Genomic DNA, 18,630 nt, shown 5'->3' with positions numbered 1-18,630 from the left:
GCTGTGTAGTAAAGTGAATAGAAGCGTGTTCTATTTTTTTGCGAGTGGACTGCGAGTAGCCACGTCCCGCGCGCCCTCCCTTCCCCCTCACTCGCAGCGTGCCTGCACTCGCACTAATCACCTGCACTCGCAGTCAATTGGACACTACTCGCACTACACACCTGCACTCGCACTAATCACCTGCACTCGCAGTCAATTGGACACTACTCGCACTACATACCTGCACTCGCACTAATCACCTGCACTCACACTAATCAAAGTGTGAACCAGCCATAATAATGGCTGGTTCACACTTTGATTAGTGCGAGTGCAGGTGATGAGTAGTACTACGTGTGGACAGCGACTGTTTAGTGCGAGTGTTTAGTAGGCTGTGTAGTAAAGTGAATAGAAGCGTGTTCTATTTTTTTGCGAGTGGACTGCGAGTAGCCACGTCCCGCGCGCCCTCCCTTCCCCCTCACTCGCAGTGTGCCTGCCTAAACACGTCTGGACAGGAGTGTTTAGTGTTTAGTGTTTAGCGTAGTGTGTAGCGTCGCGAATTTCACCATTGTCCTGCACTCGCACTAATCACCTGCACTCGCAGTTGAATTGGACACTACTCGCACTACACACCTGCACTCGCACTAATCACCTGCACTCGCACTAATCAAAGTGTGAACCAGCCGTTTGTAAAATTATAAATTTTATATCAACTTACTACCTGCAAATGAAATAATTTAAAAACAAACCTTGAATTCATCCGCTGACACATCCACGGCATTCAATGTTTAAATCACACCACTTTCAACATACATTCTTTTATCTAAAATTATTATTTGTAATTGTTATATCTATAGAAAAAGCACATTATACACACAACTTTCTCATCGGAATAAATAACTGCAAAATACAGAATTATATGGCAACTCGCCGGATATAGTCATTTAAGAAACTCTTAATAATTACAGATATTGTTAACGTATGTAAAAAACCCATAAATACATTAATAACTTAAATAATATAATACAAATTTATTTGCATTTCCTATATTTTTCTTTTAACTATACTTTGTAAGCAAAAGTGGTTTAACATGTAATGACTTATTTGGCAAATTGCCATGAACTTCCGGTGTGTAAGATAAAGACACACGCGGATCTATCGAGAAAAGAACGCGAATAATTAGAAAAATAAGTAGCAAAGAACAAATAATTAAAACTTTATATTGTATTGTTTTTCAAAATGTCCAATAACGGTGCTCCGGACTCATGGGAGAGTCAAGCTGAAGTTGTGGGTGAAAAAGGTGCAAAAGATTCTAATGACTTGTCTACTAAAATTTCCACGTTGAATGTTAATGCCGTGGAATTCGTGCCTTCTTTTTGTCCAAAGCCTTCCCAGGCTAGCGATAATAATGATTCACCGACAACGCCTCAAAAATCTGAAAGTAGTTCCACGAGCTCTGATGGCAGTCCGGTCTTAAATGGTATGTCATGTCATTATTTATCATAGCTGCTATGGTAAATTTTTGATAGAATCGAATTCTATGGCTAATTATTACGCGTAAGTTGGATTAATATTCAATTTCCAATAGTTTTTAAAGTTCAATACAACGTCCATACCATGACTATTTTTTGCCGAATCCAGTTCTAACGGGTTATGTCGAGACACGCGGCGTGACTATATAATTATAGTCATAATAAACTTTCTCTCATTCTCTGTTGCAAAGTTATCGAAGAAGTATCCACGAAATGATGAACACGGGAAAAATATCAAAGGGTGATGTGGCTACATATTATTTTTATAAACTGAAAATTTTCACTCACATACTACAAAATTATTTGCAAGAATTTATGAGAAAATACTTCTTTATTTTTTTACATTTTAATCTAGATTGTTATTGAATAGTTATCTTGAAGCATTATAATAGTTAAAAGTGTTAGATTGCCAAATAAACTAAAAGTAATTGCCATATTTTTGTAAAAAAAAATTTGATGACAGGTCAAAAATATCTTGGTATGTAAGAAATTCTTAAAATAATGCATAATGAATATTCAGATTTAAGTATCCTAATTGTAAGTAAAGAGTAATTTTCTATTAATGGTATTTTCTATAAAATATCAAGGTTTAAATAGTAAAGTTTTTCTTATATTCCAAATACTCATCATACAAAGAAAGGAATAACTCATTATATTAGTAGCAAGCAGTCATATTTAAAATATAATCATACCATACCATTTGTATATTATTTTCCTGTTTAATTGTAAGCAAGTAAAATTTATACAAAATTAAGTTATCGTTTATTTATTGTATTTGATACAGTGTAAGAGAATAAGGGAAAGAAACCATGTGTTAGATATAAAAACTGTCCTACTATCGGGTTACAAAAATAGCTTCTTTATTAACTAGTATGTTTTATTTTAAGGATGCGGAGAGGGAGACAATGGGGAATGTGCTGCGTCAGCATCTCCCCGAGTGGAGGAGCCTCCTCCTGTGCCTCCAGCTGCAGCAGCGGCCCCAGTACCAGAAGTGCCACCAGATGACAACTCTCCAACTGCTGACAGCTGGGAGAATGAAGATAACGCGCTACTAACAGAAGAAATCATTGAAGCAGAAGACGAGGAAATTGAAGCACAGGTGGAAGCCCCTGTAATTAGCATGTTTTTTATTTCTTTTCATTTTTTTTTTTGCAACAGAATACATTTACATTTCCATTGTTCACACATTTTCCATGGAACAGATAATTAATGTAGATAGAATGGTAGGTATGCTGAACTCATAGTAAACACATCTAAAGTTGCTAGGCAACTGAAAAAACAATTTATTGGTATTAGTCAGTTCAATAAAGAAACGAATCTTCAATGGCGGCCAAAGCTGACTTTGACAGATGGTAGGATCATCAAAAAAGAAAAGAAAATAACGTAAATTGATAATTATTTTATTAATTATTTCAAATTGTTTGTTGACAAACTTTTTTGTTATTGTATTTGTGTATTTATATGAATTATCATATTTACGTATACAGAAAGTAATAAAATCCCATCGAGATATATTACTAGAGGGGTTATTCCAAACAAAAACATTGCGCGCGGCCGATGTGGTGGGGTACGTGTGGAACGAGCGAGGCGTGGCTTCAAGTTCAAAGATTAAGCAATGCGTGCAGATGCGACACATTGTGCAATCTATTTACTTGGTACTATCTGGTGGTACTGATACTAGGGAATTAATAAAACGAGGATTTTATATTAAACTATGTATTTTAATTTCCTTTAAATAATATCAATTTATTAAGCTTTTGTCGTTTTGTGTAGTAATCAATAGTTTTATCAGTTTTTGCTTCATGATGTAATTTAAATGGATACGATGATTCAATGTTGATGGCGTTTACATATAAGAAACTCACATTTTGAAAAATCTCACGCGAGATTCGAGGATGGGGGAGGGGTTGAATAAATTCTCACGACATCTCACCAGGGGGGGAGGGAGGTGCAGAAAATTTTAAAAAACACCTCACGTAATTTATGGACGCCCCCTTACTCGATCACAATTTTTGTAACTTTACTATAAACGGAACTACATTTAAAAATATACTTTATTTATTGAGTTATAAGGTTGCTTCCATTCTGTTTATTTACATTCTCAAAAACATCAATCGCTGCAGAGGTGGCTTGCGACAAAGGCGACTTGTGTCAAAGGCCTCGGCGATATCATTTAAGAACATAATATTATGTACTTTAGGCAAACTTGTTATAAGATCTATTTTACTTTCTTATTGGTCCATTTGACAAGGATATTGGGTAAGATACCTATTGGAATAATTTTATTATTATGTATGTACTTATTAAATCCGCGTATAAAAAAAATTTTTAGTCGTGAATATAGAAATTGGGTCGCATTTTTTTAATCCGCGAATAGTGAAAACACGAATAAAGGAAGCGCGATTAAGGAACTTTTACTGTATTAGTTTCTGTGAATGTTGTGTTTATTTGTAATTGTTGTGCATAATAATTTATAAATCCTATTGGAACAACTATTGATTAGGCTTTTTTTAATAAATAAAAATAGGTAAATAAATAAATATTACTTAATATAACCTACCGTTTTACTTTGCGTAGTCGGGTAAAAGTATAAATATTTAGGTACTACACCACGGTAATCTTTCCTAGTAGATATTGTATATACATAGTTAAAAAAATCCAGTTACATTTTTTTAACAGACTCATCGATAGTGTCACGTCTGTGCTGTTAGTCTATGAAAAATGGCGCGAAACGCAGAACGCGTGGTGATTTTTCGCAAAATGATAACAATATTAGTAAAATGCATGGCTTACTCATAATAAGGAAACTTACTGGTGAAAAGTCACTCCTCGGGCTTTGTTTGTATTATGGGAACTGTTAAAACAATATCTAAGCAAACACGAAGGCATTTTGAACAGAGCAATAACACGTCTTGACGCGGCAAGCGGGGGGCACAGTCCGACACAGACTAAAGAGACTTGTGATTCTTACCTCTAGCTCGTGTTAAAGAGAGTGTAGTAGCGATCGCCTCTCTAGTACGTAGTACATTCTATCTCGATGTAAAATCCCCATAATACTTGAAAGTTATTTACTTTCGCAAATGCATAATTGTCATTGTAAATTTATGATAAAAACTATTAGGTATAGGGAAAATCAAATACATTTTAGTGATTTTATTTTTCCATTTTTTTTTGCATACCGTACGGCCGTGTGTGAGCGAGAGGGAATGATAAGCGCCGCCATTGAAGATTCGTTTCTTTAAAGAACTAACTAATAATATAAAATTTTAAATGAATGCCATAATTTGCAAATAGGTATATCCTGTTCTAGAAATTGGATGTTGTACAGGAATAAATGAAAAATAACATTTATTCAGTAAAATCATATTCTGTACTATAATTTGTATTTTTAATTATCCCTAAATTGAGGTATCTTAGAACAGAAATTTAACTAAGTATACAAAGGCACTTTTTTTATGTAAACATTAATTACAAGTTTAAAAATACTAGAAACCCCAGCCTGTTTGACTATGTGTAGTATCTTAAGTTTGGTCTCATGAACCTCTGTAGTACAGGCGTAAACTCAGGTACTTACTGGTAAATATCCAATTTAAATACGCACAATTATACAAATAGCCAAATTAGTCCAGTTGTTTTTGCATTACATTGCATGTTTCTGAGACAAACTTTTCACATTGATATATTCAATTGAGTTTAATGTCAAACTATTTTTTTATTATTTCTGCCATGTAGAGTTATACCACAGTATAACCATTATTTCCTACAGTAAGGAATCGCCTTTGATGTCGCGCGATGCCGCCGCCAGCGTAGGTAATGACGCTGCCACACGAAAATACGCTAGGGTTGCAACAAATGGGAAATAAAACAATTGTGATTATTAATATTATGATGAAATCTTTATTCATATGTACATTCAAAATAATTGCGATTATTAAATCTGATGTAATTATTTGTTCATAAATATATAATTACAGATATTGCACTGCTAAATATTATTTACGTGGACACTTTATTTTTGGATGTTCTTAATTGTATATTATAACATTTAACTAAGTAATGCATTCGCATTGGGATGTACAATCTGATTAGAAAATAATGAGGACAACATATATAGCTTTGATTTTAATTCAACAGATACAATTAATACAATCTTTCTGAAATATTGTTTCCTTCTGGGATTTCAATGTAGATTTACATCCGTAAACCGAACAGTTTGTGCGCGCCATAATAGAATATGTAAGTACCTATGTATAATAAAATTATTACACAAAAAATACGACTGCGTCATCCTTTCGCGCTAGGTAAAGCAAACTAAGCGTGTTTGCTTTACGCGGCCCGCGTCGCCCGACCCCCGCCAGTTCCCCTCCGTTTCTCTGCACAAGTACATTCGTCGCACTACTGTAGGAAATAATGGTAATACTGTGGTTATACTTAGTATTTACTTGTTCTTTCATAGTTAATGATTAGAATGTGGTGTACAGGAATAGAAAGCATGGATTTAGTTTTTATTGTATGCTGATAGTTTTGTTATAGCAAATTAATATTAACATTTTTTTAACTGTGCATGTTTAGAATGTTTTTTTAATTGGATAATATTATGTTGATGACCCCTTGATGATGATGGCTACAATTTTGAGAACAATTAACAAGAAATTACAGTTTTGATTGAATAAATAATTAAATTTAAACTGAACAACTTTCCACCATTCCCTCATCTAACATTTTAAACTTACTAAAATAAGGGAATAACATAATAAAAATATATAATACAGGTAATATTAACTTATTCACAAAAATAATTAAATATATATTTCCACTTTTTATTCAAAGAAGAACACACAAGCTTTTACAATTTTTTATCATATTTGCAAGATCTTTATCTTATTTCTATTGTAGGTGTGGTAAAACTGATAACATAAAATTATGGGTTAAATATTATTTAACAGTCATGTACTAAGTAGAGCCAAAAAAGAACTCCTAGTGCAAAATCTTATCATTTCCTTTTATGACGAAGTCCTTGTCGTTGAAGTTTACTTACGCGTTACGAATACGTAATAACCTTGTTTTTATCATTTTAATATCGTGAAAGAATTTGTCGCTTATAAAAATATGTTTAGTTTAAATTTGGCGGCGAAACCCTTTGCTCGTCAGTCATAATTTAATCGTGATAGTAGATATTTTTATTTAATGACAGTAAAGGTAAATTATTTCTGCGTGCTTAGGTCATTATGTTTTACGTAATCATTGTGTACAAGGGCCAATTACTAGCGTGCGATCTGTTTAAAATTTTAGGAAGATGGAGAATTGGCAAAGAAAGTTCCTAAGAAGAAGCCACCGCGGGTGGAAGACACGCGAAGCAAAAAAGAACACGTGAATGTCGTATTCATTGGACATGTAGGTGAGTAGCTATTGATCGACACCATTAATTTTTTATTATTTTTTTAATTATGTTACTTAAAGCCCCATCCACACGCTTGACAAACAATGGCAAACAGCAAACACAGACGTGTGGATGGTTGTTAGTCGTTGTTTGCCTGTAAACGTGTTTGTGTTCGGCATCGGTGTCGGTTTATTTGCCAGATCAAAGGCTGCATGTTTGCCGATTCGGAATGTTATGACCGTTCGCCAATCATGTGGATGGCTGTTTGTGTTGGGTGATTGTGGTTGGTGTTTGGGACTTCGTTTGCTGTTTGCGGTGTTTGTGACAAACAGCCAGCGTGTGGATGGGGCATAAAATAGTAATAATTTTACAGTACATTTTCCCATAAATGTACCATAATATAATGTACATGTTATGAAAATTTACATGAAGAATGAAACAATGTTACTTCATTTAATATTCTCATCTGAATGAATGAATACCTTTATCTCAGATGCTGGTAAATCTACAATTGGTGGACAAATTATGTCACTAACTGGCATGGTGGACAAGAGGACGTTGGAGAAATATGAACGAGAGGCGAGAGAAAAATCAAGAGAATCATGGTACTTGTCTTGGGCGTTGGACACTAACCAAGAAGGTAATGTAGTTTGTTATCTTTTGCATTCAAAGTAGAAATAAATATTGTGTTAAGTGTAATTTCTAATTAAATGAACGAATATGAAACATACATTTTGTACAACATAACAACACTAAATGAACTACCTCAAAAGAAATATTCCTTTAAAAAAATTGATATTTTTGCAAACCTTTTATTTTATATTTTTGTCTATTGAACAGAACGTGACAAGGGAAAGACGGTGGAAGTAGGCAGAGCATACTTTGAGACTGACAGAAAGCATTTCACAATTCTTGATGCACCGGGACACAAAAGTTTTGTGCCCAACATGATTGGTGGCGCGGCACAAGCCGATCTTGCTGTTTTGGTATGTACTTATATATATTCTCGTAATTATGTTTTCAGATAATTAATTTAACGTATTTCTCTGTGATAATTGTCTTTTAAATGGTGGTTAAGTAATAATTAAATTGAAAAAAAAAATGTTACCAAATCATAGCTTCTTATCTAGTTTAGTAAAGGCCTTGATAATGAACTTTTAACAAAAGTATGATACTGTAGATAAATCTAATTAGCATACAAGTTGTGTAGCCATAAAATGTTCCTGTTTTGAGTCATCAATCATACGGCACTGGAAATTTACTTGAATTTTAATCATGTGCCAAAATTTGAATACTGCTTAACTATTAAGTAATAATATAAATAATAATCATTATTTTTGTAATTATTAATTAATAAATTAAACCCACCATATTCAAAAGAATATGGTAGGTTTAATTCTGGAAAATTTAAGTTTTAATTTGACCAAGACCCAGAATACTGTTCACGGACTTGTCTGTAATGAAATATTGATGATTGAAAAATGTAAATGGCTGGAAAAAAAAACAAGATACTTCAAATAACACAATTTCAAACTCGTTATAGGTAATTTCAGCGAGGAAAGGTGAATTTGAAACAGGTTTTGACAGAGGGGGACAGACGAGGGAGCATGCTATGTTAGCAAAGACCGCGGGTGTCAAACACTTGGTGGCGCTCGTGAACAAGATGGATGATCCCACTGTGAACTGGGAAGAGAAGAGGTAAATAAACTTAAGACTTAAGTTAGCTTGAATTGATATTGTATATAAATACTACTACTACTACTACTAAACTATAAAGTTTACTAGCTTACCGCCCGCGGCTTCGCCCGCTTTGTCTAAAACCTAATAAATAATATACTAAAACCTTCCTCTTGAATCACTCTATCTATTAAAAAAAACCGCATCAAAATCTGTTGCGTAGTTTTAAAGATTTAAGCATACAAAGGGACATAGGGACAGAGAAAGCGACTTTGTTTTATACTATGTGGTGATACCCCACAGTGTTTGCAATTTATGCACATGATTTTAGACCAGACACAGGTTCATTACCCACTACTTTCTAACTCAATAGATTTATGATTATTTTTTCTATCCGGTCTTTTGGACACTGGTTCACAATTGACCACAATATTTACAAAATTTCCAACCTCACTTTCAGATACAATGAATGTCGAGACAAAATCCTGCCATACTTGAAGAAGCTTGGATTTAATCCAGCAAAAGACTTATCGTTCTTGCCTGTGTCAGGTCAGACTGGGCAGGGATTATTGGAAAGGGTGAGATTTTTTGGTTATATGTATAGATATCAGAAATAAAGATAAATTTTTTAGATAGTTTGAGTTTTTATTGTTTGTCTTTAGTATGTACTAGCGGTCCGCCCCGGCTTCGCCCGTGGTACATATTTACGTTTTCTCTACATAAGAATCATCCTCGTACTTCAAGGAATATAATAGAAAAGAATTATCGAAATCGGTTCAGCCGTTCACATGACGTGATGCCGTGACAACGCGAAACGGGTGCAGACCCGCCGCCTTTTTATAGCTCCCGCCGCGAAGCGCGTCGAACGCGGCAACTGATACACAAAAATAATCCTTATGGCATGATTCTGTATTCACGCGCGATGACCTATAGCGTATTTCATGTATAACTTTGGTGTTTCTACACCGATTTACATGATTCTTTTACTATAACCTGCCCAGGAGTATGAAGAATAATTGTGCCAAATTTGGTTAAAATCCGTCGTGTAGTTTTTGTTTCTATAACGAATATACAGACAGACAGACAGACAGACAGACAGACAAAAATTTTACTGATTGCATTTTTGGCATCAGTAGCGATCCCTTATCACCCCTTCATAGCTTTTTTTTAAATATATTTCATGTACAGAATTGGCCTCTCTACAGATTTATTATAAGTATAGATAAATTTAAAGTGTAATGGAAATTGTCAGTACTTAAAACTTATTTTTTATTTTATTTTGGGTTGTTATGAATAATATATTTTTATTTTTTAATTAATTCTAGTTGACTGAAGAAGTTTGTCCGTGGTACCGTGGACCTTCATTCATCCAGCTTATTGATGAGCTTCCATCTCTAAATCGTAAGATGGACGGCCCATTCATAATGCCCGTAGTAGATAAATATAAAGATATGGGTACAGTTCTCATGGGGAAAGTTGAAGCGGGGGTCACTCGTAAGGGTGCCACGCTTTTCTTGATGCCTAACAGGGTATGTACAGATTATTTACTTTAATAGTAGATGTTCGCGCCAGCACCGGATGGAGATTTTTACACGCTTTATATTAGCTTCACCTGTATGTTTGTTTGTTTGTAACCGACTTCTATGGGCGCGATTTTGACCCACTTTAAACGGCCAGAGGCCAGTATTTCAATAAAATTGTACTTTGTTAATATTGAAAATGCCATAATATTAACGAAATAATGAGAATATACCGAAAATATTACAGGTCCAAGTGACTGTAGATCAGTTATGGTCGGACGATATTGAAGTGACGTCCATCGGTCCTGGTGAAAACGTTAAGGTAAAACTGAAAGGCATTGAGGAGGAGGACGTGTCGCCCGGCTTTGTTTTGTGTGACACCGCTGAACCTATCACCACGGGAAGAGTGAGTACATTATTTAAAAAAAAATGTATGCGTGTACTAGAGTACACACGTAAGAAGTGAAACTTCTTTATGACCTTAAAATGTCACGAGTATGGCGTAACGCAAAAATGTCACGCGTACGGCGTAACGCAAAAATGTTACACTAAATTTTTGTCCAACCCCGATAAAGAAGTTTCACTTCAATTATGTCTTTATATGATCATCATATGAGGTGGAAATGTTTTCTATTTCATATGATATTTTTTGTTATCGCTGAAGATGTTATAATAATGAAAAATTCATGACACTACAATAGAAAAATGTTTTATTAATCTGTTTAAACACATGCATTAAAATAACTTTTGACGTTTTAACAACACTAAAGTGACTATTAAATATTAATATGTTTTTTATCAACACATAAAGGGGTTTGAAACTTTTTGTATGGACGCTGGCATATCGACCTGCCGCCATTTTGATTTTTTTTCAAAATCGCGGCGCACGATTAAAGTGGTATGTATGGATAGAGGACACATAGACGAACAAAAAATGTATCATAACATAGTACCCTAAAGCGTCACATTACCGAGATATTTGGAGGTAAATATTCACTTATTAGTACAACGACAAATACTAAAAATAGACTTATTACGTGTCTATATGCATAATATTATCTCCAAATAATCACTCCCAGGTAGATTATTATTATTACAGGAAGAAATTAGGTATTCATTACATTACTTACATTTTTATGTAAGTATGTATGTTTTTATGTAATGAATGTACCTACTTTCTTCCAATAAACGGTTAATTAATAATAATCTACCTGGGAGTGATTATTTGGAGATAATATTATGCATATAGACACGTAATAAGTCAATTTTTAGTGTTTGACGTTGTACTCATAAGTGAATATTTACCTCCAAATATCTCGGTAATGTGACGCTTTAGGGTACTATGTTATTAGACATTTTTTGTTTGTCTATATATCCTCTATCCATGCATACAACTTTAATCGTGCGCCGCGATTTTGAAAAAAAATCAAAATGGCGGCCGGGTTGATATGCCAGAAAGTTTCAATGCCCTTTGTTTTCAGGTATTTGATGCTCAAGTGGTAATATTGGAACATAAGTCCATCATCTGTGCAGGATACTCAGCAGTTATGCACATACATTGTGCTGCGGAAGAAGTTACTGTTAAGGTATTATCCCAGTATTCTATTAAGTTTATGCCGAGATTTTTATCTTTTGTGATTTTTGAAGTGAGACTTCTGTAGGCGAATAGTAAAACTTGAAAGTGGCGTCATGGCAATACCGTTACGACATGGAGTAAGGCGAAAATTTTGGTATCTTTGAATCTTGCAAAAGAAGTTTCACTTCTGACACGTGTGCTCGGCACACATGCTCTTTTTTTATTGCTTTGCTTATATAACATATTTTTTGTAGGCGCTAATTTGTCTAGTGGACAAGAAGACGGGAGAAAAGTCGAAAACGCGACCGCGTTTCGTAAAACAGGACCAAGTTGCCATTATGAGGATAGAGTGCGCGGGAATCATTTGCCTAGAACCATTCAAGAAATTCGCTCAGATGGGAAGATTTACTTTAAGAGATGAAAGTGAGTAGCTTTTATTTTAGATTTCTTAGTGAAACAACACATTAGTAGGTGATCTCTTTGTTTTCTATTTATTGTAAGTTCAATATGTCATTAATCTACAAAAATAAATTCTCAATTAACACAATTGGACAATAAATTTGAAATAGATTTCTTGTATAGTGATTGTCTCATTAACTAAATTAATGTTTTTTACTTTCAGATAAAACTATTGCAATTGGGAAAGTACTCAAGGTGGTTGAATAAATTTGGCACTACGTTTGTAATTTAGCTAGGTTTAGGCTTTCATCATTATCATATATCAGAGAATGCCTCTATAATATTATGTAATCCTGATCTTTGGGATCCATATGAGAGCTTGAGTGTTGTGTGTAACATCGGAATTATCGGAATCAAAGGAAACCTAGCTTCAGACGGAAACAATGCATTGCGTACGGCCACTGCCAGAGAGCATCTTTATATTTACACAATTGCAATATGGTGTACTCCTTATAAAATGTTTAATAAAAATTTCAGCGTAACTCTGCTTTTTACGTTAGCAACATTAAATACTGTTCCTGTGCAGGATGTTGATGTTAGAATAATTGTAATTAGATATTGGATCAATGTGTGTGTCATAGATAAATAATATTTGGTACACTTGATTAATTACCGTTTTAATTCTTGTTTCCTAGATTGTTAAAAGCTGATATTGAGCGAATGTGATAAGTAATGATAACGACATCGAGATATAATCGTTTAAATGTATTTATATATTTATGATATTGAGAACAGGAATTAAAGGTTGCTACGTGAAAAAAATAAACCTTTTTCATGAGTAAAATATAGGATGTGTTTGATGGATAAATGTTATGGGATAACTCGATGTAAAGATTACTATTAAGGAACAGAGTTTGTTACTCGTAAATTAGTCAAACGGCTCTGTATAAATTTTTGAATGTTTTACTAGCATTTAAACATTGAACACGCTAACTCGCTTACCGATTACACCAATAAAAGATATAATACGAATTGTTGAAATCTATTGTCTATTGCATATAAGTGTGGTGTTCCGTTAAGTTCACAACGGGCGCGTCGCAGACAGCGCGTGATGCACTGAGACGGACGCGCGTCTGCGACGATCCGAAACGTGTCGCGTTCTAAGTGCTCTTATTTCATGTGTAACCGCATAGTATACAACAATTGAATGTTAATATTTTTATACGTCAATAGACTACGAGCGATATGAAAGCCGATGTGGGTTTGTAAAGAAGGGTTGTGTATATATTATACCGACGACGTTCTCTTTTAAACTATGATAGTTCTAATTCATTGTTCTCCACGACATGAAACGATAAGAGCACGGAGAATTATCTCGACGTCTTGATGTGGTCGCAGGGTGAATGATGCTCTCGTCTATGTTAGGATGATCAACGGCTTACTAGTGTAATAAAACAGTTTTTAAATATTATTAGATATTGTTTGCTTTACACGAATCTTCTGCATATTGAAAATAAAAACATCCATCTCGTTTGGCAGAATATATTTTGCAAAAAATGTTTTATTTTAATTTGATCTACCCTTGTTGTTTAGTCTATATAAGGTAGGTTATATATTGTGTATCTCTCGCTCCCCATCCAGTCAAAGCGTTGAGTATCCTATCTAGTAGACCTATATTTTCACTTATCATTATAACCATTATAGTTCTAAAACTATGTAATATTCGCCCATTTTATTTGATATACTGTTTACATAATATGAATAAACGTTTCATTTATATTATCTTAAATTTGTCTGACATAGCGTAATATTTGCATAGATCGACACATGTATCGATTTGTATGATTACGATATAGATTATTATATTTCTTGCAATATTTTTATAAAATTATGATAATAGCTAATAATAATTTATTGCTTTTGTGGCCAATAGTGGGTTCATTTATTATTTTAATTTTTTATTTATTTCATGCTTTATGATTTTATTTTCATGAAATGAAGTAATACACAAAAGTTTAGGTTGATCTATACTTTCGTCCAAGAGTGCTGTCCAATATATAAATATTGACGTTAATTTGGTTTATATTTTTTGCGCTCGGTATACCCACATTAATTTTTTACTCATTGAAAGTGTTAATGTAGGAACACAGAGTACTTACAGATGATTCGGGAGCTGTGGTTGAAAGTCGTTTATAACGTCGGTTTGACCTTCCAATTGTTATAAATTTATATATTATTCTTTTTTTAATGTTCATCTTTTTTAACATAATCAGTTTATATTTAGGTCGATGGATAATGTTTATTATCGGTATTTTATGTATATCCTTGTAAGCATCGTAGGCGTACGTTTGCACCTCTTTTGACTCGATAACTGTTTGCGTGGAACTGATAAAATGCGAATTGATCCTTTATATTTTCGCTGAGGTGCTGCGTCCACTGCATGGCTCTTCGCGAGCGTCTGCATACTTTCATTTCTATTTTGTTTTAATTTAATAAAATTTATTTAAACTGCTGTATATTTAGTTGTTTTTATTTACCGCCTTATAAGTAGCGCATATGCTTTTGGTGTATCAGTTGCTTTTTTTTGTCAAATTTGTAAAGTATGTATAAAGTCGATAAAAATGTATTATAAATTAATGAAAGAACATTACTTATTAGACGTATGTTATTGTCTTCCCGACATGTAAATTCGTCATATGATTTGTTTCAACGAGGGTTCTCGGCATATTTAGCTTGTCGACAGAATTGTAAGCAATGTTGATATTAAAATTCATTATAAAACGGCCACCAGTTTATTACTTGATATCATAATGTTTCCTTTTCATGTTATAAGTTAAATTGTTACAGACTGAAATATGGATATAAGACCGCTTGCTTTGTTTTCGTCAATTACTTCAAGCTTTGCAAACCAAGTGTTTTTCATGCAATCTTATCCAACAGCTTCATATTAGTTTTTTAAACAATAATGGCTTGATTCAGAAGCTGTAGTTAAGCTTGTATTGCCTCTTTGTCTAAAATTTTAATCTAAGGAAGAATGTAACAACAAGGTGACTAAAGATTATTATGTAAGGTGGTAATGTACAGATAAAAAGAAACTATGTATAGATGATCAACTTATATCAGCCATCAGGTTTGAATAGAATAGAACTATTTCTACGTCGGTTTATAATCAAACGCGAGTAACTACCCTTTTTATTAATAAAGTGAAGAAATTAGATACAATAATTGTTTTTCTCTTCCGTGGATCCTTGTCAAAAGGCACCTATCCAAAGGATACCTAAGTTTATACTACATTTATGTACCTCATTTAAACGAAAGTAATTGAAATTTTTCATTCACAAAAAATGCCCCAAATATATCATCTGACCTATAGGCACAAATATAATTGTAAATTTGCCAGCAACTTATTGAATAAATTATGTATTATGGTAAGTGAAATAGGTATATGAATTTGCACCACTGTACAGTGTCCAGAATTTCAGCAAAGACAGTTGCTTAGCCCGCTGCCCAAGAAGTGCTTTAGCACAGAATAATCAGCTATAAATAGGTATCCATGAAGGCAAATGAGTGTTACAATAGACTCGACAAGACGCTGCAGATAGGAGATGGTACCTTTCCCTATACATTTTTGCCATTATGAACATTAGATAATTACTCTCAAGATAAAGCCAATTTTAGGTTTATTCTGGGAATAAAGCATAACAATTCCTGGCCACATCTCAATTAGATTTTTAAAGCAACATCACAATATCCTTCATTAATCTATTGATAATGAAGACAAACCAAGGAAATCTGTAAAAGGAACATTGCAAGGAAAATAAAACCGTAGCTTTTAAAATAAGATCTATTATGCAAATCAGGCATTGTTTTGTAGTTTGTTTGGTGATGAAATAAAAAAGGAAATACCATACATAATAATATATACATTTTTAAATATTTGTTTGCGCATAAAAGCAATCAGTTATATTGGCAGACTATTTACAAATTTGGGCTAATTCCAGATATGGAATGTTATATTTAGTTTTAGAATAAAGCTAAGTTTTAATAATATGTTTTATAAGTAATATTATTTACATCATATTTAAATGTCTTAAATCAGCATCTTTACATTGTCTAATTGATGAATACAAAAGATTTAGTTCCTTGCGCATTCTTGATGCAAATGTTATCATCAGTCTCAATATTTAAGTACCTACTATACCTAAAATTTGGCAAATATAGGAATTTCAGTCCTGGATAATCATATTACTTTTAGAAATATTTTGATTCATCTGATCATTTTCATATTCCACAAAATCATCAAATAGGCTGGGCCAAGCCTCTGTGTCATCATAGCTACTGAGATCATCTCCCACAAATTCACAAAAGTTCAAAAACATATACCAAGTGTCTTTTGGTATTCCTCTTATATGTGGATTTTTTTCTAAATAGCTTAACCATTTATCTAAGATTGGGGGCTGATTGTTTGTAAAGACTAGTCGCCACAGAAGAATAGCTATGTCGGATGGAAGAATCCTTTGACCAGTGCTGACGTCGAGACCAAATTTAAATGTGAATCTATACAAATCCTTAAACTGTTCTGTGTCGTTTTTCAAATCATTTGTTATATCACATAATTTCTGCTGTATTCCTTTCACTGAGTCGGTTTTCATACTTTTGAGACCTTGTATAAATTCCCCCCGAGTAAATCTACACATTTGACTAGCATTGAGCTTCCAGGCCAGAACTAAAACTTTAAAATCATCTGGATTTAACTGTAAATCATTACATAGGTTTTCTATACCTTCCGCTAAGATAGCATCCTCTAATGAATCTTTGTATTGGTCAAATAAATGATTAATTTTATTTTCTGAAACATGATCATTTGATCCCAATGATGACATTGTTCGGGGAATGGAAGGCAATTTTTTTGCTTTGGGCTTTTCTGAACTTCCATGAAATTTATGAACACTAGATGGATCAGAATTTTCAATGACTGTACACATAATGTTAGCGTTTTGGCTACTATGTCTGTATGAATTTATGTTATTATCATTATTGTGTAGCAAAGGCTCTTCTTGTGGATAGTCAGATATTATAGCATTTGGGACTTGATTTGTTGTGATAATTTCTGTTATCTCTGAAAAAACGAAAAGTAAAACGTTGTATTAAAATCTAATCATAATATTGTATAAATATCTAATAGATTGAGTGTGTTATTGTTTATTTTAATTTACTGGCTTACAAAGATTTCATAATTAAGTATAGCATTTTTATTTTAAATACATGTTAGAGATTAAAATGATGAATACTGATTTCTCAAATAGATCTTACTATTAAATTATTAATACATATCTATGGAGAGAATAATGATGATCATTGAAGAGGAAGTCAAGCTCACTTTTAATGGAGGTAAGGACATTCACATGGATGTCTATTTAGATAATATATAAAGATTACTTTTCCAGAGAGCAACAACTACTATTATAAAATTGTGTCTGCAACTTACCATCGTTTTTCCTATTAGGTGATGTCACGACATCAGCATTTGTTTGGTTATCGAAACAACTAAGACAATGGCCCATTTGATATAATGTTGAAAATCGTTGAAAATCTCATATAAATACTCGTGTAAACTGCACCAGATGTATTTTTTTCTTTTTTTATAACACCACTATGCAACATAATGAAAAAAAATCCTTTTGATAACTGGTGTTTCTAAATAATTCTTTATAAAAGTCTGAAACAATAGTAAGTATACGTAAATAAGTTTACTTTTAATTTAAAACAATTAAATATATATTCCAATGATATTAACATACCATTTTCAGAAACTACGAAATAGATTGCAGCAGAGGTCAGATACTAAACAATTTATTTCTATCGGACATAACTAGTCCTTGCATAGTTGCTTTTCTATTATATTATTTATATTGATTTTATTAAGTAAAGCAATGTCACATACAGTAAATCTTCATAACTTTTTGAAAAAGCTTGAGGAAATAAAAGATATTCCCTCAAATGATATATCCACTATCCAGCAGAAATCAAAACAGGATAGAGGATTATCTTTGATAAAATTTAAATGTCACATCATATTGACAATCAATTAATGACAATCTCTACGTAATTCATAGAGGCTCGCATAGAGGCTTCATACCAAAGAGTACAATGCTTTACACCTCGGCTTTACACTGAGTTTACACTACACACGCACACGCCACAATTCCAGTTTAAGAAATTATAAACTAGACACCATTTAAATACCTTTTATCTTAATATTAAGTATACATAATTTTTTAGCATCTGCAATAAAATCAATCAATAAAAAATAGAATAATGTAGGTGCCTACGTTAAGAGATTTTATCACAGAACTCTATAAATAGATCATCGAATTTCATCGTTAACCAGCTAGTCACTCCGTGTTTTCCAATTACAGCACTAGAGCGCATTATGCGGCATAATGCTTAGCCACTCAACGGTTCGACGAATCCTGGAGGCACTCAACCTTAGGGCGTATTCAGAAAGAAAGCTTGAAACTTATAAGCGCTTATCGGCGCTTGTCATGTTCATATATTTTCCTGTCAGTG

General features: G+C 33.2%; 2 protein-coding genes across 6 annotated transcripts; one reads left to right on the top strand and one right to left on the bottom strand.

Annotated features, from left to right (window-relative positions):
- Nucleotides 1–1,074: 1,074 nt before the first annotated feature.
- Nucleotides 1,075–14,845, top strand: eRF3 (eukaryotic translation release factor 3). 5 transcript variants are annotated; one of them, XM_090104642.1, is made up of 12 exons: nucleotides 1,075–1,276; nucleotides 2,396–2,607; nucleotides 6,801–6,906; nucleotides 7,382–7,528; nucleotides 7,729–7,874; nucleotides 8,432–8,586; nucleotides 9,026–9,143; nucleotides 9,891–10,094; nucleotides 10,333–10,491; nucleotides 11,567–11,671; nucleotides 11,916–12,084; nucleotides 12,284–14,845. In XM_090104642.1, the coding sequence occupies exons 1-12, from the start codon at nucleotides 1,216–1,218 to the stop codon at nucleotides 12,325–12,327; spliced, it is 1,626 nt and encodes a 541-aa protein (XP_089960768.1). In that variant the 5' UTR covers nucleotides 1,075–1,215; the 3' UTR covers nucleotides 12,328–14,845. The 5 variants fall into 5 exon arrangements, with proteins under 5 accessions (XP_089960768.1, XP_089960767.1, XP_089960766.1 ...); XM_090104641.1 differs by having other exon boundaries at nucleotides 2,396–2,619; XM_090104640.1 differs by having other exon boundaries at nucleotides 1,075–1,456.
- Nucleotides 14,846–15,886: 1,041 nt separating this feature from the next.
- Nucleotides 15,887–18,123, bottom strand: SCCRO3 (defective in cullin neddylation 1 domain containing SCCRO3). Its single transcript, XM_090104644.1, has 3 exons — nucleotides 17,862–18,123; nucleotides 17,549–17,779; nucleotides 15,887–17,179 (listed from the first exon to the last, which is right to left on the bottom strand). Exons 2-3 carry the CDS (start codon nucleotides 17,622–17,624, stop codon nucleotides 16,287–16,289), a joined length of 969 nt encoding a protein of 322 aa, XP_089960770.1. The 5' UTR covers nucleotides 17,625–17,779; nucleotides 17,862–18,123; the 3' UTR covers nucleotides 15,887–16,286.
- Between the last annotated feature and the right edge of the window lie 507 nt (nucleotides 18,124–18,630).

This window comes from Colias eurytheme, chromosome 8, assembly GCF_061535395.1.
Source record: "Colias eurytheme isolate Ceu_HAF_F1 chromosome 8, ilColEury1 Martin Lab GWU primary, whole genome shotgun sequence".
NCBI classification, from domain to species: Eukaryota; Metazoa; Arthropoda; class Insecta; order Lepidoptera; family Pieridae; genus Colias; species Colias eurytheme.
Note: the sequence above shows the minus strand (reverse complement) of the source record. Positions and strands in the feature narration are given on the sequence as shown.

Excerpts from the sequence above, each read along its gene's own strand:
- eRF3 (XM_090104639.1), top strand. The coding sequence starts at position 1,216 with ATGTCCAATAACGGTGCTCCGGACTCATGGGAGAGTCAAGCTGAAGTT. Across the intron at positions 7,529-7,728 it reads GTTGGACACTAACCAAGAAG|AACGTGACAAGGGAAAGACG; the intron begins GTAATGTAGTTT and ends TCTATTGAACAG. Across the intron at positions 10,492-11,566 it reads AACCTATCACCACGGGAAGA|GTATTTGATGCTCAAGTGGT; the intron begins GTGAGTACATTA and ends CTTTGTTTTCAG.
- SCCRO3 (XM_090104644.1), bottom strand. The coding sequence starts at position 17,624 with ATGGGCCATTGTCTTAGTTGTTTCGATAACCAAACAAATGCTGATGTC. Across the intron at positions 17,180-17,548 it reads ACCTAATAGGAAAAACGATG|AGATAACAGAAATTATCACA; the intron begins GTAAGTTGCAGA and ends TCGTTTTTTCAG.